The sequence below is a fragment of the Bison bison genome, unplaced genomic scaffold (genome assembly GCF_000754665.1).
Source record: "Bison bison bison isolate TAMUID 2011002044 unplaced genomic scaffold, Bison_UMD1.0 scf7180017864518, whole genome shotgun sequence".
Classification (NCBI taxonomy): Eukaryota; Metazoa; Chordata; class Mammalia; order Artiodactyla; family Bovidae; genus Bison; species Bison bison.
This window is the reverse complement of record NW_011495071.1, coordinates 10,529,560-10,546,244: the sequence shown is the minus strand read 5'-3', so window position 1 is coordinate 10,546,244 and position 16,685 is coordinate 10,529,560. Positions and strand designations below refer to the sequence as shown.

The 16,685-nt window shown below is 48.4% G+C and overlaps 1 protein-coding gene across 1 annotated transcript in view; it reads right to left on the bottom strand.

Moving 5' to 3' along the window:
* Positions 1-16,685, bottom strand: part of TECTA (tectorin alpha) — an 82,989-nt gene that overhangs the window by 56,918 nt on the left and 9,386 nt on the right. Inside the window, 5 exon segments of the mRNA XM_010830495.1 lie at positions 2-164; positions 2,102-2,672; positions 8,967-9,379; positions 15,033-15,198; positions 15,546-15,683. Coding sequence (XP_010828797.1) covers positions 2-164; positions 2,102-2,672; positions 8,967-9,379; positions 15,033-15,198; positions 15,546-15,683 — 1,451 coding nt within the window.

The window sequence follows — 16,685 nt, the reverse complement described above, 5'->3', positions numbered from 1 at the left end:
CGGGACGCACTGGCTGGTGCTGAGGACAAAGCCTTCGTTGCATTCGCAGCCCTCCGTGCAGGGCGTGACGCAGTTCTGCGAGGCCGTCAGATCCGAGCACGTGTCTGGGCAGCTGCTGGTGCACACGGAGTAGTGGCTGAAGCTCGGGCACTGCACGGTGGACACTGACGTAGGGGAGAGGAGAGAGTGTGACAAGGTGAATGACCCGGGGGCTAACCGGAGGGTGGGGGGCGAGGGGGGTTGCCTGGAGGAAGAACGCCCCTTCTGGACCAGTTGGTTCCTGGAGGAGAGTCTAGCCGGCACTGGCTGGGGGAAGGGAGACTGAGATTGTGTCTATAGTGAGGAGCTCAAATCCTTTGGTAATAACTACTGAGCAGCGAGAAGGGTTAGAACCTCATTTGATCATCTTGGAAGAAAGATGGAAGAAAGACTGGAAGAAAACTTCAGGTTACTATCCTAACTAGATTTCACCAATTATTCAATACAGGTTTAGTATTGAGTGATCTACAACCAGGGAGATGGTTTAAGATATTCACCTGATGGGCATATAAGTTGGTCTGATTTTAAAGAGCATGCCCCATTCTTAGAAGGAAATACATCCAACTTGCAGGAGAAATGAAAAAGGTAACTCTTAGAGGAGGAATTTGAAAAAGTGAATTTTCGAACAGGGACCAAAGGAGACGGAAAATGAATTCTCTGGGATTTGAAAAATAAGAAAGAACCTTGGCTATCTGAAAAGAACCTGTGTGCCCGTTCCCCCAGAAGACTGGATTGGAACTAGATGCCTTCCAAAGCCCCTTTTTGCCTTGGAAGCATTCGGTTCTTATTTTAAAAACATCTGAGTCTGGTTTGGGTCTGGTTGAATCCTACAGGCGGGTGCTCAAGAGCCTGGTAGACTAGTTCTCTGAATTAAATCTAATTCATCCCACTGAAGTGAAAGAGAGAGAGTAATGTGGAGGGTAGGAAAGCAGTACCACTAGAAAAAATTAGCCATGATAGGCAAAAATTTAGGCAACTGGATGCTCTTAGATTATACAAGGATTAAAGAGAAGTCACAGTCAGTCGTAGCTTGAATCAGTATTTGGATATTTCAGGCGTGATAGAGGCTGGCCAGTCCCCACAGCAAAAAAATAAAAAACAAAAATATATTGTCTTTTAATAGCTTGATTAATTCTGAAAGAATTGATTCTGATGCATATTAATTTCTATGAAGCTAATTTAAACTGATAGGAAAAAAATTGCCCTCTGGCCTTGGAACTGAAAGAAACTTTAAAAATCTCACCTCCACTGCGCTCTCAAATGCATGGGGTATAATTTTCTGTTTACTCTTGTGGAGAAAACCAAAGACCAGGAAAGAAACAAAATTCCAACAGGTGATTTGGCTTTTCTGTTTGCTGGTTTTTAACATTTACATTACTAGGAAGAATAGTTATGGAGAGAAAGTTGCATAGGAGGAAACCATAAAACAGCTACATGGTTCCAAACACTCAATCCAAAAGTGTAATTCCAAGGGGACAGGTGGGTTTCCCACACTACTTGGGCTTTTCCTCACCACCCAGCATTTTAGAAAGCCTCTACCTGCCCTGTCTACTGCCCCTTCTCTGACCAGCTGAAATGCTCCAAAGCAGGAGTCATAGAACCTGGAGGGACTGCAAGTGAAGAAGAAAGACCCAAGGACAAAAATGCCATGGGTTCTATATAAATATCTGGATGGTGAATACTTTTCCCAAAATCTGGTCTTGATTCCCCAGGCCAGCGTCCACATTTCCGCAATGGCCTCAGAGATAGACACCTCCAGCTTGGACCACCCCCCTCAACCTTGGCTTGGCCACCACTGTTAATGGCCCTACTCTGGCCACACATTCCATGTCTCCAGACCACAGATGCTCGTTAGTGGTTTCTTGTTTTCTGATCACCATTTTGGCTGGGGAGAAAGGTCAAGATCCTTTTATAGTTCATTCTTTATCATTTGTGATACTTCAACCTCACCCTGACCCTCAGGTAATGTGTCTTAACAGGGAGCTCTCTGAGGAGCCTGGAAACCCTCTCCCAGCCCCCCTGCATACGAGCGGCTTTCCGTGTGGACGGGATGCCAGCTTACCACACCCAGTCTGGATGCGCCAGTCTCCAATCGGAATGCCCAAGCCTTGGCACACAAGGGCATAGGCCTGGATGGCCTGACACAGGAGGGTCCCGTTGTCCCTCACACTGCACAAGTCATACACGCAGCTGTGCATGAAGGCTGTGGGGTCCATAACAGTGCCACACTCCCACAGGGGACCGTCCGTCCTGTTGAGGAAGCCACAGTAGTCGGGACCGAAGTAGAGGGCCTCGGTGGCCGTGTCACACTGAGTGCAGTTGTCCACGCAGCCCGAGTCGCACTTCCACTCCGTGTGGTAGACCCGCCAGCTCTCTCCCAGGTCGAGGACTGACATGGCCGGCCTGCCGTCAGGGCGCAGGAAGTCATCCAGAGGGTTTTTGTTGTAGTTCCCGCAGAGTCCGCACGTGGAATTGATGTAGGAGCCTGGGATGGAGATGGAGGCGTAGTGCTGGCCGTCAAATGTCACTAAGAGCCCAAAATCCGTTTCCACGGCAGTAGACATGCCACTCTGGTAGATTTTCACCGCCCCCAATTCTAAGGTGACGGGCAAAGAAGCCACTAGGTCATTAACCTGCCAACAACAGCAATAGTGAAAAGGCAGGTGAGCAGAGGCCAGGGTAGCGGGTCCAGCCGAGGTCAGGAAAAGTAGGAGGAGCAACTCAGTGACCCAGAGTGCGTGGCCCTAAAGCTGCTCAGGCACCGGAGGGCGGGGCTTGCCTTCCAGGAAGGCAGAGGCCCCCGGGACCCTTGAGAGCAGGCTGGCATTGAGTTGTGACAGATATGCATTGCTTAGTGCCACTCTAGACCCCTCTGGGGACCAGGTGGTGGTCAACACTTCCTGCCTGGCTCTCAAGGCATGTGTGCATGCTCAGTCACGTCCAACTCTTCGCAACCCTGTGGACTCTAGCCCACCAGGCTCCTCTGTCCATGGGATTTTCCAGGCAAGAATACTGGAGTGGGTTGCCATTTCCTCCTCCAGGGGATCTTCCAGACCCAGGGATCAAACCCACGTCTCCTGTATCTCCTGCATGGGCAGGCAGATTCTTTACCACTGCACCCCCTGGGAAGCCTGGCTCTCAGGCCAGCTTCAAGTCTTTTCTCAAAAGACTAGTTACCTGGCTTTTCCTCTTTTCTCCTCGAAATCCATTCTTTAAGTCTCAGCTCAAGTCACATACTTTCCATGATTCCCGAGCTGCCCTTGGCACCCCTGGACACTCCTCCCAGCAGGCAGGGGCACTATAAACCATCCCACACCATCAAGCTTTGAGGCTGCCTTGGTGTTATTCTCTGAGTATTTCACCCTGTCACTTCCTGATACCAGGACTTTGTCACGTCATCATTCACAACAACAACTTTGAATACCTACTAGGTACCAAGCACTATGTTAGGTGTTGAGAAAAAGAATTTTAAAAAAAAGTAATTGTCCCTGCCCCTGATGAATTCTTGGTCTACTGAGGAAGAGAGACACAAATATCAATGTACCAGTTAAAATATGCATTCATAGGTGATGCAGTGATCCAGTGGGAGAAAGGTACCTGACCACTGTTCCAGCCTGGGGAGGGGGCATTCGTATCAGCTTTTTAGGGGCAATCAAGTCTGACCTGAGTCTTCCGAGATCAGCAGAAGTGGCTGAAGGAAGAGTAGGGGTCAGAGAATTCCAGGACAAGAGAATGAAGTTGCACGGTTAGATAGAGCTATATGAATATGAGGATAGTCATCGGGTGTTGCTGGACTGCAGAGGGAAGGGGTGGCTGGAGACGAAGGTGGAGACACAAGCAGGGTCCATTCATTCAACAGATGTCAACAACGTAGCCCTTTCTGTGTGTCCAGCTCTGTTCTAAGAGTTGGGGACAAAAATGTGCTTCTTGAAACATCTGTTTCCCTTCAGCAGACCAACAATAAACAAAACCAATAAAGAAAATAGGTAACAACACCAGGAAACTGTTCTGCAGGAAAATAAAGCTGGGAATGTGGGTCCAAAGTGCTAGAGAGTTTGCAATTTTAAATAGGGCCAGGGAAGGCCCCACGGGGAAGGAGACCTTTGAGATGAGGAGGAATCCATGCCATTGCCTGGGGTGAGAGTGGCTTGGGCAGAGACTACAGCGAGGCCCTGGGGTGGAGCGTGCTGGGCACACTGGGGGCACATGGGCCATGTGGCCGGAGTGAAGAGCCAGCAGAGGGCATGGTCAGTGAGGTCACAGAGATAAGGGCAGCCAGAACAGGCAGGGCCTTGTTGGCCATTGTAAAGACTCTGGTGGTGACTCTGAGGGAAGCCGAGAGGGCACGCAGAGCAAAAGATGGACAAGATCTGACTTCCGTTTTGGGAGAATTGCTTTGGCTTCTGTGTTGGGAACAGATCTCAGAAAAAAGTCTGTTTTTAGGACAAAATGAAACCCCACTAAAACAAAAAACAACTTGGATTTCTCTTCGATAGCAAGAGCTCTGAAAAGTTTTAAGCAAGGGAATGACATGGTCAGACTTGTGTTTGAGGAAGTCCATTCTGGCCAGTGGGAAAGATGTATGGAAGTAGGTAGAGATGGCGTGCTTGCTCAGTCGCTCAGTTGAGTCCTACTCTTTGCGACCCTGTGGACTGTAGCCCACCAGGCTCCTCTGTCCATGGAATTTTCCAGGCAAGAATACTGGAGTGGGTTGCCATTTCCTTCTCCAGGGGATCTTCCCAACCCAGGGATTGAACCCACATCTCTTAGAGGTGGATTCTTTACTATTGAGCCACGTGGGAAGCCCAAGTGGAGATTAAAAACAGAGAAATCAGGCAGGTAACTGGTGTTGGAGGCTGGGGGCAATGGAGGGCAAGGCCTGACCTGCCCACAGACGTGGAGAAGGGCCAGCTGGTAGAGGATACTCCACAGGGCCTGGGGCTTTTTGCAGGGTGTGTGTGTGGGGTGGGTGAAAAATGGGCAAAGAATCAAGGGTGAATCCCATGAGTAAGTGGCTTGATAAGCCTTCAATAGAGTTTGTTTTCTTCTTTCTCACACTTGCCCTGCCTGGCACCTCTGGACATCACTTTCTGAGGGCTGGAATAGATGGTTAGTCCTAGAGCAGTCCTGGGTGGGCTGACTGTAACTGCTTGTCCAGGCTGCCCTGACCTGTCCTGCTTTCTGGCACATGGAAACATCAGGGTCTTTAGTGCCACCATTGCCGCTACTCTCTGGGTTGTCTAGGATTTGAGACAACAAACTGACTGAGCGTTGCTCCCAAGGTTTACCACACCAATGCCAATTGCAATTCTCTGTCCTCAGAGATTAGTAAGATTTAATGGGGGGAGGGGACCAAAAAAAGAAAAACAGGCTTGAGATGAAAGTTATCCGATGAGAGTTAGAATTAGGAAAAAAAATCCCCTAGAGTTGACTGATTCATCCCTATCTCCCAGGTAGCAAGTTAGCCTGCAAAGATGAGAAGAGCCACGCTCTAAGGGAGGTCAGCCAGCAAGAGTGCTGGGTGATTATTGTGTATTGTTCTGTGCTGAGATGTAGGGAGGGACATCTCCTCCAAGGTGGTATAATTGTAAATGCCAAATACCTCCCTCGCTGAATGTCCTCCTCTCCTCTCACTCAGCTCCTGCTAAAAAAAGGACTGTTGTTGCATCTCAGAGCAGAAGCCACAGAGCGGGGACTGTGCCTGGATGTTGCTACTGGCCCCTGCTTTCTCTGCAGCTGATCTTGTCCCACTCAGAACACCTGTGTCCCTATGCTGACCATTATTGTTGCCCAAGGTATTTTTCCTGACACAGTGGTCATTGTGCCTGCTTCCTCTCTCATACTTGTCTCAGTTTCAACCACATGTTAGAGTCCTGTGCTGTACCCCAAAGAGCTTGGGGTAGGAGCTCTGGGGACTCTTACCATCACATGGCTTCTTATTTCATTCCTGGTGTCCCAGTCCTCAGCTTCCGATGAGCTGATGTTGATGAGTCTCCCTGTTTGTGTCTTCTCCTCTCCCTGTGTTCCAGGCAACCCTCCCCCAGAACGATATTTCTCCCAGAAGAGGAGTGAGAAGTAGCATCATAGGACAGGTCTTAGAATGAGAAAAAATTTTAGTGGGAATGGCAGCATGGGAACAAGTGTATATTGAGTGTATATTGCCTACTGTTTGCCAGGCTCTGTACCAGCTGTCACACATGTGGCTGTCCTGTTTCATCCTCAGAAAAATCTAATAAGGTCTTTATAATCTCCCCACTTTGCAGATGGAGAAACTGAGGTTCGAGGCTTGCATAATTTGCGGGTGACAGGACCCTCCCACTTTCCACCGTTTCCTGCTGCTTCTGTCTGGGGCTAAATAGAGGGAGTCAAGTCCAAACTACAGCCAAGAGCCCTCCCTTCCAGACACAACACAATGACCCCATTTTATAGATGGACATAGTGAGGTTCAAAGAGGCCTCTCAACTGGCGTGGTGGCACAGGGCTTGAGTAGATCTGACCTCAGAGTCTGATCTCTTTGAGCTATTTGGCATTGGCCCTCTTTTCCCTGAGGCACCCTAAACTACGCAGTTTTATCCGAGGGAAAAAGATGAAAACTGATAAGTATTAGCTAGAAGGAGACATTTTCTATATATGGGTGCTAGCTGGGCTTTTCCCACTCCAGGAATCTTGCCTGGAAAATCCCATGGACAGAGGGGCCTGGTAGGCTGCAGTCCATGGGGTCGCTAAGAGTTGGACACGACTAAGCGACTTCACTTTCACTTTTCACTTTCATGCATTGGAGAAGGAAATGGCAACCCACTCCAGTGTTCTTGCTTGGAGAATCCCAGGGACGGGGAAGCCTGGTGGGCAGCCGTCTATTGGGTCTCACAGTCGGACACAACTGAAGCAACTTAGCAGCAGCAGCAACAGCAGCTGGGTTTTTTTTGTGTTTTTTTCCCCCCTATTAACATATACAATCCTAAATTGTTTATTTTGTCACTTAAGAACATTTCCAAGGGGGAAAATGCATATTCAGAACCCAGTTCCTAACCCCAGCATACGGAGAAAGGCGATCCGTTCCTAAGATCTGTTTGCCGGCCTGGCATGCCTGGAAGTCGGCTGCCTCGCAGGCAAATCAGGCTCCTTCTTGCCTCACACCCCCTCCTCGCCTGTCCCCACGTCACCCTGGGTGGGGGCTCTGCCATCCACAGAGCCGCCCTCCCCCGGCAGAGCAGGTGTATTCAGAGACACTTGGAAGCCATTTGGCAAAAGGAAAAGGGAGCCATTGTTCGCTTGCAGTTGGAATCACATAACCTTTTCTTTCTGAAACATTTACATTCACATCCACACCTCCCTGTCGCTACAGAAAATTGAGGAATCCGTGCCCTCCGCTCGGACGATGGAAGACAGCCACGCAAAATTAGCAGAGCTGCTGGGCCCGAAAGCACTGGCGGTGCCCCTTTCCTTCTTAAAAAAAAAAGAGTCTGACTGTGAGGGGAAAAGAATTTTTAATCAAAATGGAAAATAGGAATAAAGCATGAAGCTTTCTTTTTCAACTACAGATATTGTACACATGATCCCCACAAGACAAGGGGGTAAGGGAGAGCTAGTGAGCATTTTTCTAGCTGGAAATGTTAGCATCTATCCGCAAGGACAAATGTCCTGCTCGACAGCACAAGAGAAATTTAAAAGGGAAAAATTCCAAACTTCCACAGCTGAATTCTTACCTTTGATTTGATTTACAGACCTGTCTCTAGGGAGACTAACCAAATAACAAGCAAATTGGCATTTCAACCACAGTAATAGCCCACTTTTCTAATTATGACACTGATACGCTGCACAGACCTAGGAAGGGCAGAGCCAGAAAAAGTGAAATTGGTTCCTCGGTCCTGCCTTTTGTTGGCCACACTGCACCAATTAAAACTACAAAACGTATTTTAAAATAAAAAGAAAGACCTCCCTGTGTTGGCATCTGTTCTGGTTTGTAATCTCTGTGATGACCTCGTGCTTGGGGATTAAGGACTCCATGGGGTTGCAGCAATCAGCCCCTTGTGGTCCTGTTTATTACTGCTTGAATAAATGCACGGCTGCCACAGGGTCTTCATTAACATCATGAAAACCGGGGCCTCCACAAATTGAGTAATTGCTAGTGGCTTTTTTTCTCTCTTTTTTGTCAGTGCCCTATCCTGATATCCAGGTGGATGGGGACGAGAATCATTTGCATAGGTTAAACGAACCAAACCGAACCAAACCAAATCATAGAGATCCATGTTCTCTCACATTACAAGCAGGAGTCGGGGGGCGGGGGGGGGGGGGTTGTGTTAAAGGAGCATTCGGGCAATTACTGTAACTTTCCATCCAGGTTTCACTAAAGAAGTCACCCAGCCCACTCTAGCTGCCTGGACAGACAGTGCTTATGGACACATCAATCAATTTAGGGGTTTCTCTGAGAATGAAGCCACAGCTCTTTGGCAAACAGAATGAGTGGGTGGGGTGAGGATTATTAATCAAAGACTAGTGAATTATGGGTTTGTATGTTGTGTTTACATTAACTCCAGGGCATGGCCATGTGGCTACCACTGTTTCAAGCTAGGTCTATGAGAAACTAAATTTACCTCTGTTCCCAGTTACTTCTGAGCTTGGGTGTACATGTGCGTGTGTGTGTGTGTGTGTGTGTGTGTGTGTGTGTGTGTGTATGAGGGAACTAAGAACCTAAATGTACATTAAGATACCCAGCAGATAGATGTGTCAAAGAGAAAGCTTAGCTCTTGCACAAACAGACTTTAGCCTCATGAACAATTTTACAAGGCATTTGCAAGGCAGGAAGAGCCATGCAAGTCTCTGGTACCAACAGCAAACAGCAGAACTAGTAGATCTGGGAAGGTCTTCCCCAGGATGAAGCATCTCCAGCTTCCCCATCACCCCATGGAGGATGGAGAGGGTCTCACCTTGACTTTTCCATAGCTTCCTTTGGGGATCAGAATCTTGTAACCATTCACCTCCACCGAGAGCTCCTTCACCCAGGAGACGGCTGAGCCCCCCCGGTGCTCATTCTTGGCCTCCACGCTGAAGAAGGGGAGACTGGAAGTCTGCAAACACTGTCGGGCCAATAGGTAGGCACAAGAGCCTTGAAAGTGGAAGAGGAAGCCATCAAACGTGTGGTAGTGCGGCTCCCCGAACACCACACACGTGCTGGTCTCCACCGGGCTGCAGTAGAAGAATCTGCCTTTGGGTTCACACAGCTCGTAGGGGCTGCAGGAGGCATCCTGGCAGTAGATCTCGTTGTTGAAATCCAGACAGCGGCACTTGATGGTGCAGTTCAGGTCATCCCAGAACACCTCCCCTCGCCGAAGGAACTGTCCTGGGGAGGAAGGACAGCAGAGCTAACATTTATTGAGCATTTACCTTCTGTGCCGGGCATCGGGCTAAAAGCTTTACTTGCCTCATACCATTTAACCCACAACAGAAACCCCTGTTAGATACGAAGTGCTGCCTTCTGTTGTCAAGTGAGGAAACTGAGGCTGAAGAGTTGTTAGACGATTCATCTCAGTCGCTTAGCAACTCAATGGCGAAGCTGGGATTCCAAGCCAAATGTGTGTGAATCCAGCCTAAGCTCTTGGCAACACTGTCTCCGCCGCTGGTGAGCTCACTCCCGTTCAAGGAAAGACACGTTGCTTTGCTCCACGGGAAAGGCCAGGACACACAGCTGCCCTCGCCTTCCTTTTGACATCAAGAGGAAGGGTATTCAGAAAGAAGCCCCCTCAGGTAACTCGGCAACACTGTTGGTTCATTTGCCAATGTGTTGCTTCCCTTGGGTGCATAACCCTAAGAACACAATTTCTGGCCCACCAGTATGAAATGGAGCAGAACCCTATGGTCCTTGCCCACCCACACCCCACGTCCTCTGCCTGCCTTTTGTCTGTAGAAAACTGCAGTCAAACAATGAGTTTAATCAGAGAAGTGAGAAATGTGGAAACAAAGGAAAACAGTCAAAGGAGACTAAGTAATAATAATGTAGTCATTAAGCATAATCAAAGACCTTTAGTTCTTTCTCAAGGGCTATAGATAATATTCTGAGTCATATCCTGTGAGTTTTCTTATAGATACTAAAACAGCAGGTGGAAAAGTTAACTATATGATGACCAGATTGTACCAGGACATGAGTTGTGACAGTTCCAAGAACTGACCCCCTCCCCCGGCCCACGACCGACTCTGTCATTAAGAGCTCTCACCCCCTGCTTGTCGGCAGCAGGGAGGAGGGGGGTATCAGTCTTTGGACAGATGTCTACCATCCTCCCCCCTCCCCCCAGTTGCTGGCCTCTGAAATAAAGCAAACTTTTCTTTCTACCCACCTGGCCTGTCTATTGGCTTTTGAGCAGTGAGCAGCCAGACACACATATACATACCTTTCGGTAACAAGTAGGTGCCAGAAAAGAATCAGGAGTCAGACCCACAAAATTAAATCCCAGGCTCCCTGAGAAGATGTTGGAAAAGGCTGATCTCTGACTTGGCACCATCGTGGGCTCACAAATCCTGCAGACACTACTCACGCAGGACGTACACCTCCATGAGTTACCTCTGCTTTTTGCTCCATACTCGGTCATGTACCTCTCTTTACAACCCATGGACCACAGCCCACCAGGCTCCTCTGTCCACGGGATTTCCAAGACTGGAGTGGGTTGCCATTCCTTCTCTAGAAGATCTTCCTGACCCACCCCAGGCCCTGTGTAAGTCTAGCCCTCCTCACTCTTTATCCACTGGACAGAATTTCTTGACAAAATCTGGGTCAGGAGGAGAATGAGGTGGGGAGGGGAATGGTTCTAAGCAATGTGCTAAGTTTTTTTCTAGTTTTTTTTAAAAAATTAATAAACTTTATTTTTAGAGCAGTTTTAAGTTCACAGAAAAATTGAGTGCAAAGTACTGAGAGTTTCCATATACTTCCCATCCTGACACAACTGGGAAGTGCTAATTTTTAAAATACTTACTTCTCTTTATTTGGAAGGTGCTTAGTCTTTAAAACTGTTTCCCTAAATGAATGATTTCCCCCCACCAAAACCCTTGAAATCTGCTAGCTCTTCATAGCAACCTTCAGTGGACATGGGAACTGGGCTGGGGGTTGTGATCCAGTCCTTGGTCAGGGGTCAGAGTCAAGAGAACCAAGCAGTGGCCACAAGTCTGCCATCCACTGCCAAGACCGCCGCCCTAACTTCCTCCTGTCTCAGTCCTCCACCCTGCAGAAAGTGGACAAGACTATGTTCTCATCTCTGCCTCCTGGGGAACAGAGACACTAGAAAACACTGGCCCAGCTTGATAAGGTAGAAACATCTGTACACTGAGAATGTCTGAAAAGGAAAATATCAAAGATGCAATGTTAAGTGTAAACAAGATCATACGTCAGGAATAACTATAGCTTGAAACTGTAGTTGGAAAAGGTTTTTCAAATTTTTATAAAACTGAATACCTAGGGACTTCACTGGTGGGTCAGTGGTTAAGAATCCATCTTCAAATGCAGGGGATATGGGTTCAACCCCTGGTTGGTGAATGAAGATCCCACATGCCACAGAGCAACTGAGCCTGGGCAGCTCAACTAGACAGAAGGTCGTAAACTACAATGAAAGATCCCACATTCTGCAACTGAGACCTGGCTCTGTCCAAAATAAATAAATAAATAAATAAATTTATTAAAAAAACCCCGAATACCTAATGCAGAGCACAAGGCTGCCAGGTGAGCCAAGGCAGAGGGCAGGCCTGCCCTGGTGACAGTCCTTTCAGTATCTGCCCAACAGGAACAATTAGGTCTCAGCGGGCAGTTCTGTTTCATACCTGTTGGGAACAGGGCCCCTGAATGACATAATAGACGTATTCACATTCCCAGTAGGTCATATGCATCAGCCTTGAAAACAGGCCCTTCCAACCTCAGTGCTCTTTGGCACTAACCCAGGCTGCATATATTGTAACAGCCTCCACTCGGCATAATTTCCAGTTTCTGCTTTCTCAGCCTTCCAATAAATGAGGGGTAAATGCCTTTGAATAGAGGAGGTTTGGCCCAAAAGGTAGACTCTCTGAGATAATTTTGTTTGCAAAATGATGATATAATAAACCCGCTCTATGCAACACTTCCCCTGTTATCACCCAGGCCAAATCCCCATCTCATCAGATTGATATATGTCCAGTGGCACATTAAAATGCACAGCAGTCTGTATAAGGAGATTGGATTTGTCCTGTAGATGAAACCCACAGCCATCACTCAGTGGGAGAAAGAATGAAGTCAAAGTGAGGACTTTGTGCATGGCTGGCATCTGGCCAACCCCACAGCTCTGTGAGTCTGTAGTTTTCCATTATCACAGCATTTCACTCCCGGGACCCGAGGAGAGGCTGCCACCAGGCCCTTAGGTAGCATGGCCACAGCCAGTCATCTCTATGACACTTGGACAAACGGGAGCGGCATTGGGTAGGTCCCCAGCCCAGGCCACAAAGGCTAGAGAGAGAGAATGGGGCAGTGGTTTGGTGTCTTTCTCAGGCCTCAGATGAAGCTGTGTTTACACTGTGTAAGGGAGGACAGCACAGTCTTTGAAATCCTGGTGGGCTTTGGAGCTAGGTTCTTTTCTGTCCAGTTTAATACTGGCTTAGCTCTAAGCATTATTGGCTATTCAGAACGTGGAGGACTTGACGGCGTCCACAGAGGCAAGGATGCCCAGGCAGGCCACTTTCACCAACGACCTTCCCTCAGAGCAAAGGCAGAGGTTTGATAAGTGTGACTGCAGTGTAGGGGAGGCGGGCAGAGGGTGTGGGCGTTTCAGGCCACGTGAAAATGAAAGCGCAAGTGCAGGTCACTCAGTCGTGTCTGACACTTTGCGACCCCACGGACGACACAGTCCCTGGATTCTCCAGGCCAGAATCCTGGAGTGGGTAGCTGTTCCCTTCTCCAGGGGAACCTACCAACCCAGGGATCGAACCGAGGTCTCCCGCATCGCAGGAGGATTCTTTGTCATCAGAGCTACAGGGAAGCCCAAGAACACTGGAGTGGGTAGCCTATGCCTTCTCCAGTGGATCTTCCCAACCCAGGAATTGAACTGGGGTTTCTTGGGAAATAGATGGAGAAACAGTGGAAACAGTGTCAGACTTTATTTTTGGGGGCTCCAAAATCACTGCAGATGGTGACTGCAGCCATGAAATTAAAAGATGCTTACTCCTTGGAAGGAAAGTTATGACCAGTCTAGGTAGCATATTAAAAAGCAGAGACATTACTTTGCCAACAAAGGTCCATCTAGTCAAGGCTGTGGTTTTTCCTGTGGTCATGTATGGATGTGAGAGTGGGACTGTGAAGAAAGCTGAGCACCAAAGAATTGGTGCTTTTGAACTGTGGTGTTGGAGAAGACTCTGAGAGTCCCTTGGACTGTAAGGAGGTCCAACCAGTCCATCCTAAAGGAGATCAGTCCTGGGTGTTCATTGGAAGGACTGATGCTGAAGCTGAAACTCCAATACTTTGGCCACCTCATGTGAATTGTTAACTCATTGGAAAAGACTCTGATGCTGGGAGGGATTGGGGGCAGAAGGAGAAGGGGACGACAGAGGATGAGATGGGTGGATGGCATCACCAACTTGATGGACATGAGTTTGAGTAAACTCTGGGAGTTGGTGATGGACAGCGAGGCCTGGCGTGCTGTGATTCATGGGGTCACAAAGAGTCGGACACGACTGAGCGACTGAACTGACTGACTGACTCCTGCATTGCAGGAAGATTCTTTACCAGCTGAGCTACCAGGGAAGGTGGCTATAGCTCTTCTGATTATTACACAAATTGAAGCTCCCAGGGCTGCAGAGACATACAGGTCCCCAGACCATGCTTTCAATGGAAGGACAGAAAGAGACCTCCTGAAAGCTCCATCCCAAACTGTAACTTTCTTATGCATCTGGATGCATTTCCCTGGATCATCTGTGTTTACACAGTACCCTGCACCTGCATCTCTTGTGATAGGTTTTGCACTGTTTCATCACCAAGCCCACAGCTGTCTTCTCTACTGTAGGGTCAGAGGAGTCCAGAGCAACTTCATCTTCAGCACCTAAGAGAATGGCTAGCGTCTCATTTGGAAAGATGTAGTGGTTGGATGGCTGAATGGATGGATGGATAGTTGGGTGGATAGGTGAGTGGGTAAGTGGATGGGTAGAGAGATGGATGGCTGACTTACTAATTCTGGTTGCTATAGCCTCCACTTCTAGAAGCATAAATATGAACAGAAATCCTGTTTTCTGAATACTTTAAGACATGTAAGAAGCAGGAATCTATAAACCAGGACGTTCCTATGAGAGTCCTGGGCTGTTTTGCACATCCAAAGAGGTTTTGATATTTCAGAGAAGGCTCCAAACTTCGGATGCCAAGGTAAAGGAAACCCACCGAGGTTCATTTATAGCTTGTTCACACAGATGTAAAGCCAGCTTTGATTCTCCCTAAAATCCTGAATGTTTTGCCACTGCTTTGAGGATTTTAGGAGAAGCTACCCTAAAGACAATGACATTTTTTCCCCCTTTGTTTCTAATCATACTAGGAAGCACTGATTTACTCTCGTAGAGACTTGGCGAGGCTTCAAGCTCGCCCACTCCCGTGGATCTACAAAGTGCATATGGCAGAGCAGGAGTAAAGATGAGAAGGAAAATTTAAAGGGGGAAATGGCAACAACAACAACAACAAAAATAATGTTAAACAGGAGGGCTCCCTTCTGTCCCTCTGGCTGAGAAATCATTCAAGCGCCTCATAAACTTTGCAGTAGTTCCCGATGGGGAGCTGTGTTCACACCCCAGGCAAAGACTTCAGAAATCGCAGTATGGCTAGTGCAGGCTTCAGCTCCTGGAGTGATGAATGTGCATGCTAAAATTACCTTGATCTCCATTATCCAGCCGAGCGGTGTCAAGAGTAAGGCATCAGCAATGAGTCCGCCCCCATGGCTTAAAAGCCTGCCTGTCAGTCTAAACTAAACAAACCCTGCTCTGCCTCAGAGAAGAGGAAATGCCTTTACCTCTGGAGGTGCAGCCATTGGCTGGGTCAATTTCCTTCCCGTCAACTTTAAATGCCCAGCGACCTGGCACATTGACATTTGTTGTCTCTTGGATGTTGACAATATCAGGGGTTCTTGACCCCGGCAGGCTGAAGAAATTGGTGAGGTTTCCACCATTAAATCCCGCCTAGAGCACAGAAGAAAGAGCAGACTTTTGAGCATACACACCATCCCCTTTTGGTTTACTTGTCCAATGTCTTGTTCTCAGAGCCCAGCACAACCTGAAATCAAGAGACAAACTTTTAACTTTTCCCAGAGTCCCCGGGGCCACCATTCCAGGTGACAAAGGCCCACTAGTTCATGCCACACCTGGATCAAGATAGCAAGGTAGGCGAGACTAGTCCCTCAGTCCACCTGCTGGACCAGATGTGCTTCTCCAATTCAAAGCAAGATCCCCCTGGGGATGCTGAGAGTGTAGGCAGAGAGTGCAGGGCTTCAGAAACACACAGGAGAATGACCCAGAGTACCACCTACCTGCGCCATCACTCCCCCAAGGCCCGTCAGGGGATCACCACCACTCGCGGTCCCAGTGGTCCAGTTGATCTCGTAATAATTGAAGAGCGTGAATGTGTAGGAGCCATCAGATACCAGGACGGCCTGGAAGGTATTCACCTACAGGATGAGAATGGGTGGGTACGGGGGTCTCATGACTCGCATTCCCCATCATCTCCCCAGTAGCTTCCTTTACCCTGCCCTCTGCCCCACCGCCAAGCTGCCCAGAGCTGCTCCCAGGCCACCTCTTGCTCTGCCTTCTCTCCGAATATGTTCTCGCCTCCAGTGGGAAAAGCAAGTTATGTGGGGTTGTGCATCCAGAAGAGAAATTGCCTGAGAATTACCTAGAGGCTGACTCAGCGCCCCTCTTAACATCTCTGAATGGTACCAGAAGGGAAAGTCTGAGGCTGGCTCAGGGTGTGATAATCCTGAGTACCTATAGATGGCAGCATGAGAATAAACTATAGGAAGCCGTCAGGTCGGGGAGAGGGCTGTGAGCACCTGTTCCCAGAACTGTGGGGTGGAGTGGGGGAGGAGGAACAGGGCACACAAATGCCAGTCGGTGTCACTCCAGTGGTGGCGTGGGCCGTGCTCTCTGGCTTCCTAGAAAACACAGCTAACCTTGGTGAGATGTCTTCCCTCTCTTAGGTGAAGCTTGGAAAGTGCTTTTTAAAAAGCACATTGTGGGGAGAAATTGCTCCTTTAATGGAACATTCATGCATCACTTTATATCTGCAAAATTATCTCCATGCTCCCCTCCCATCTGTACCTCAACCAATGTTAAGATGGGCAATTTTTTGGCCCATTCACACCTCAGAAGCTAAGAAAACTGAGGGCTGGGACTTCCCTTGTGGTCCAGTGGCTAAGAATCTACCTTCCAAGGCAGGGGACCCGGGTTCAGTCCCTGGTTGAGGAACTAAGATCCCACATGTCGCATTGCAACTAAGCCCTGGAGCTACAATTACTGAGCCTGTGCATGCTGCAATGAAGACCCAGTGCAACCAAAACAATTTTTTTTTTTAAAGAAGGAAAACTGAGGGCTAAAGGAAACAAAATGCTGGACATGCCACAGTGATCCAACAACAGAAAATGGACTGGACAGAGCTCCCAGTCTGATCTCCG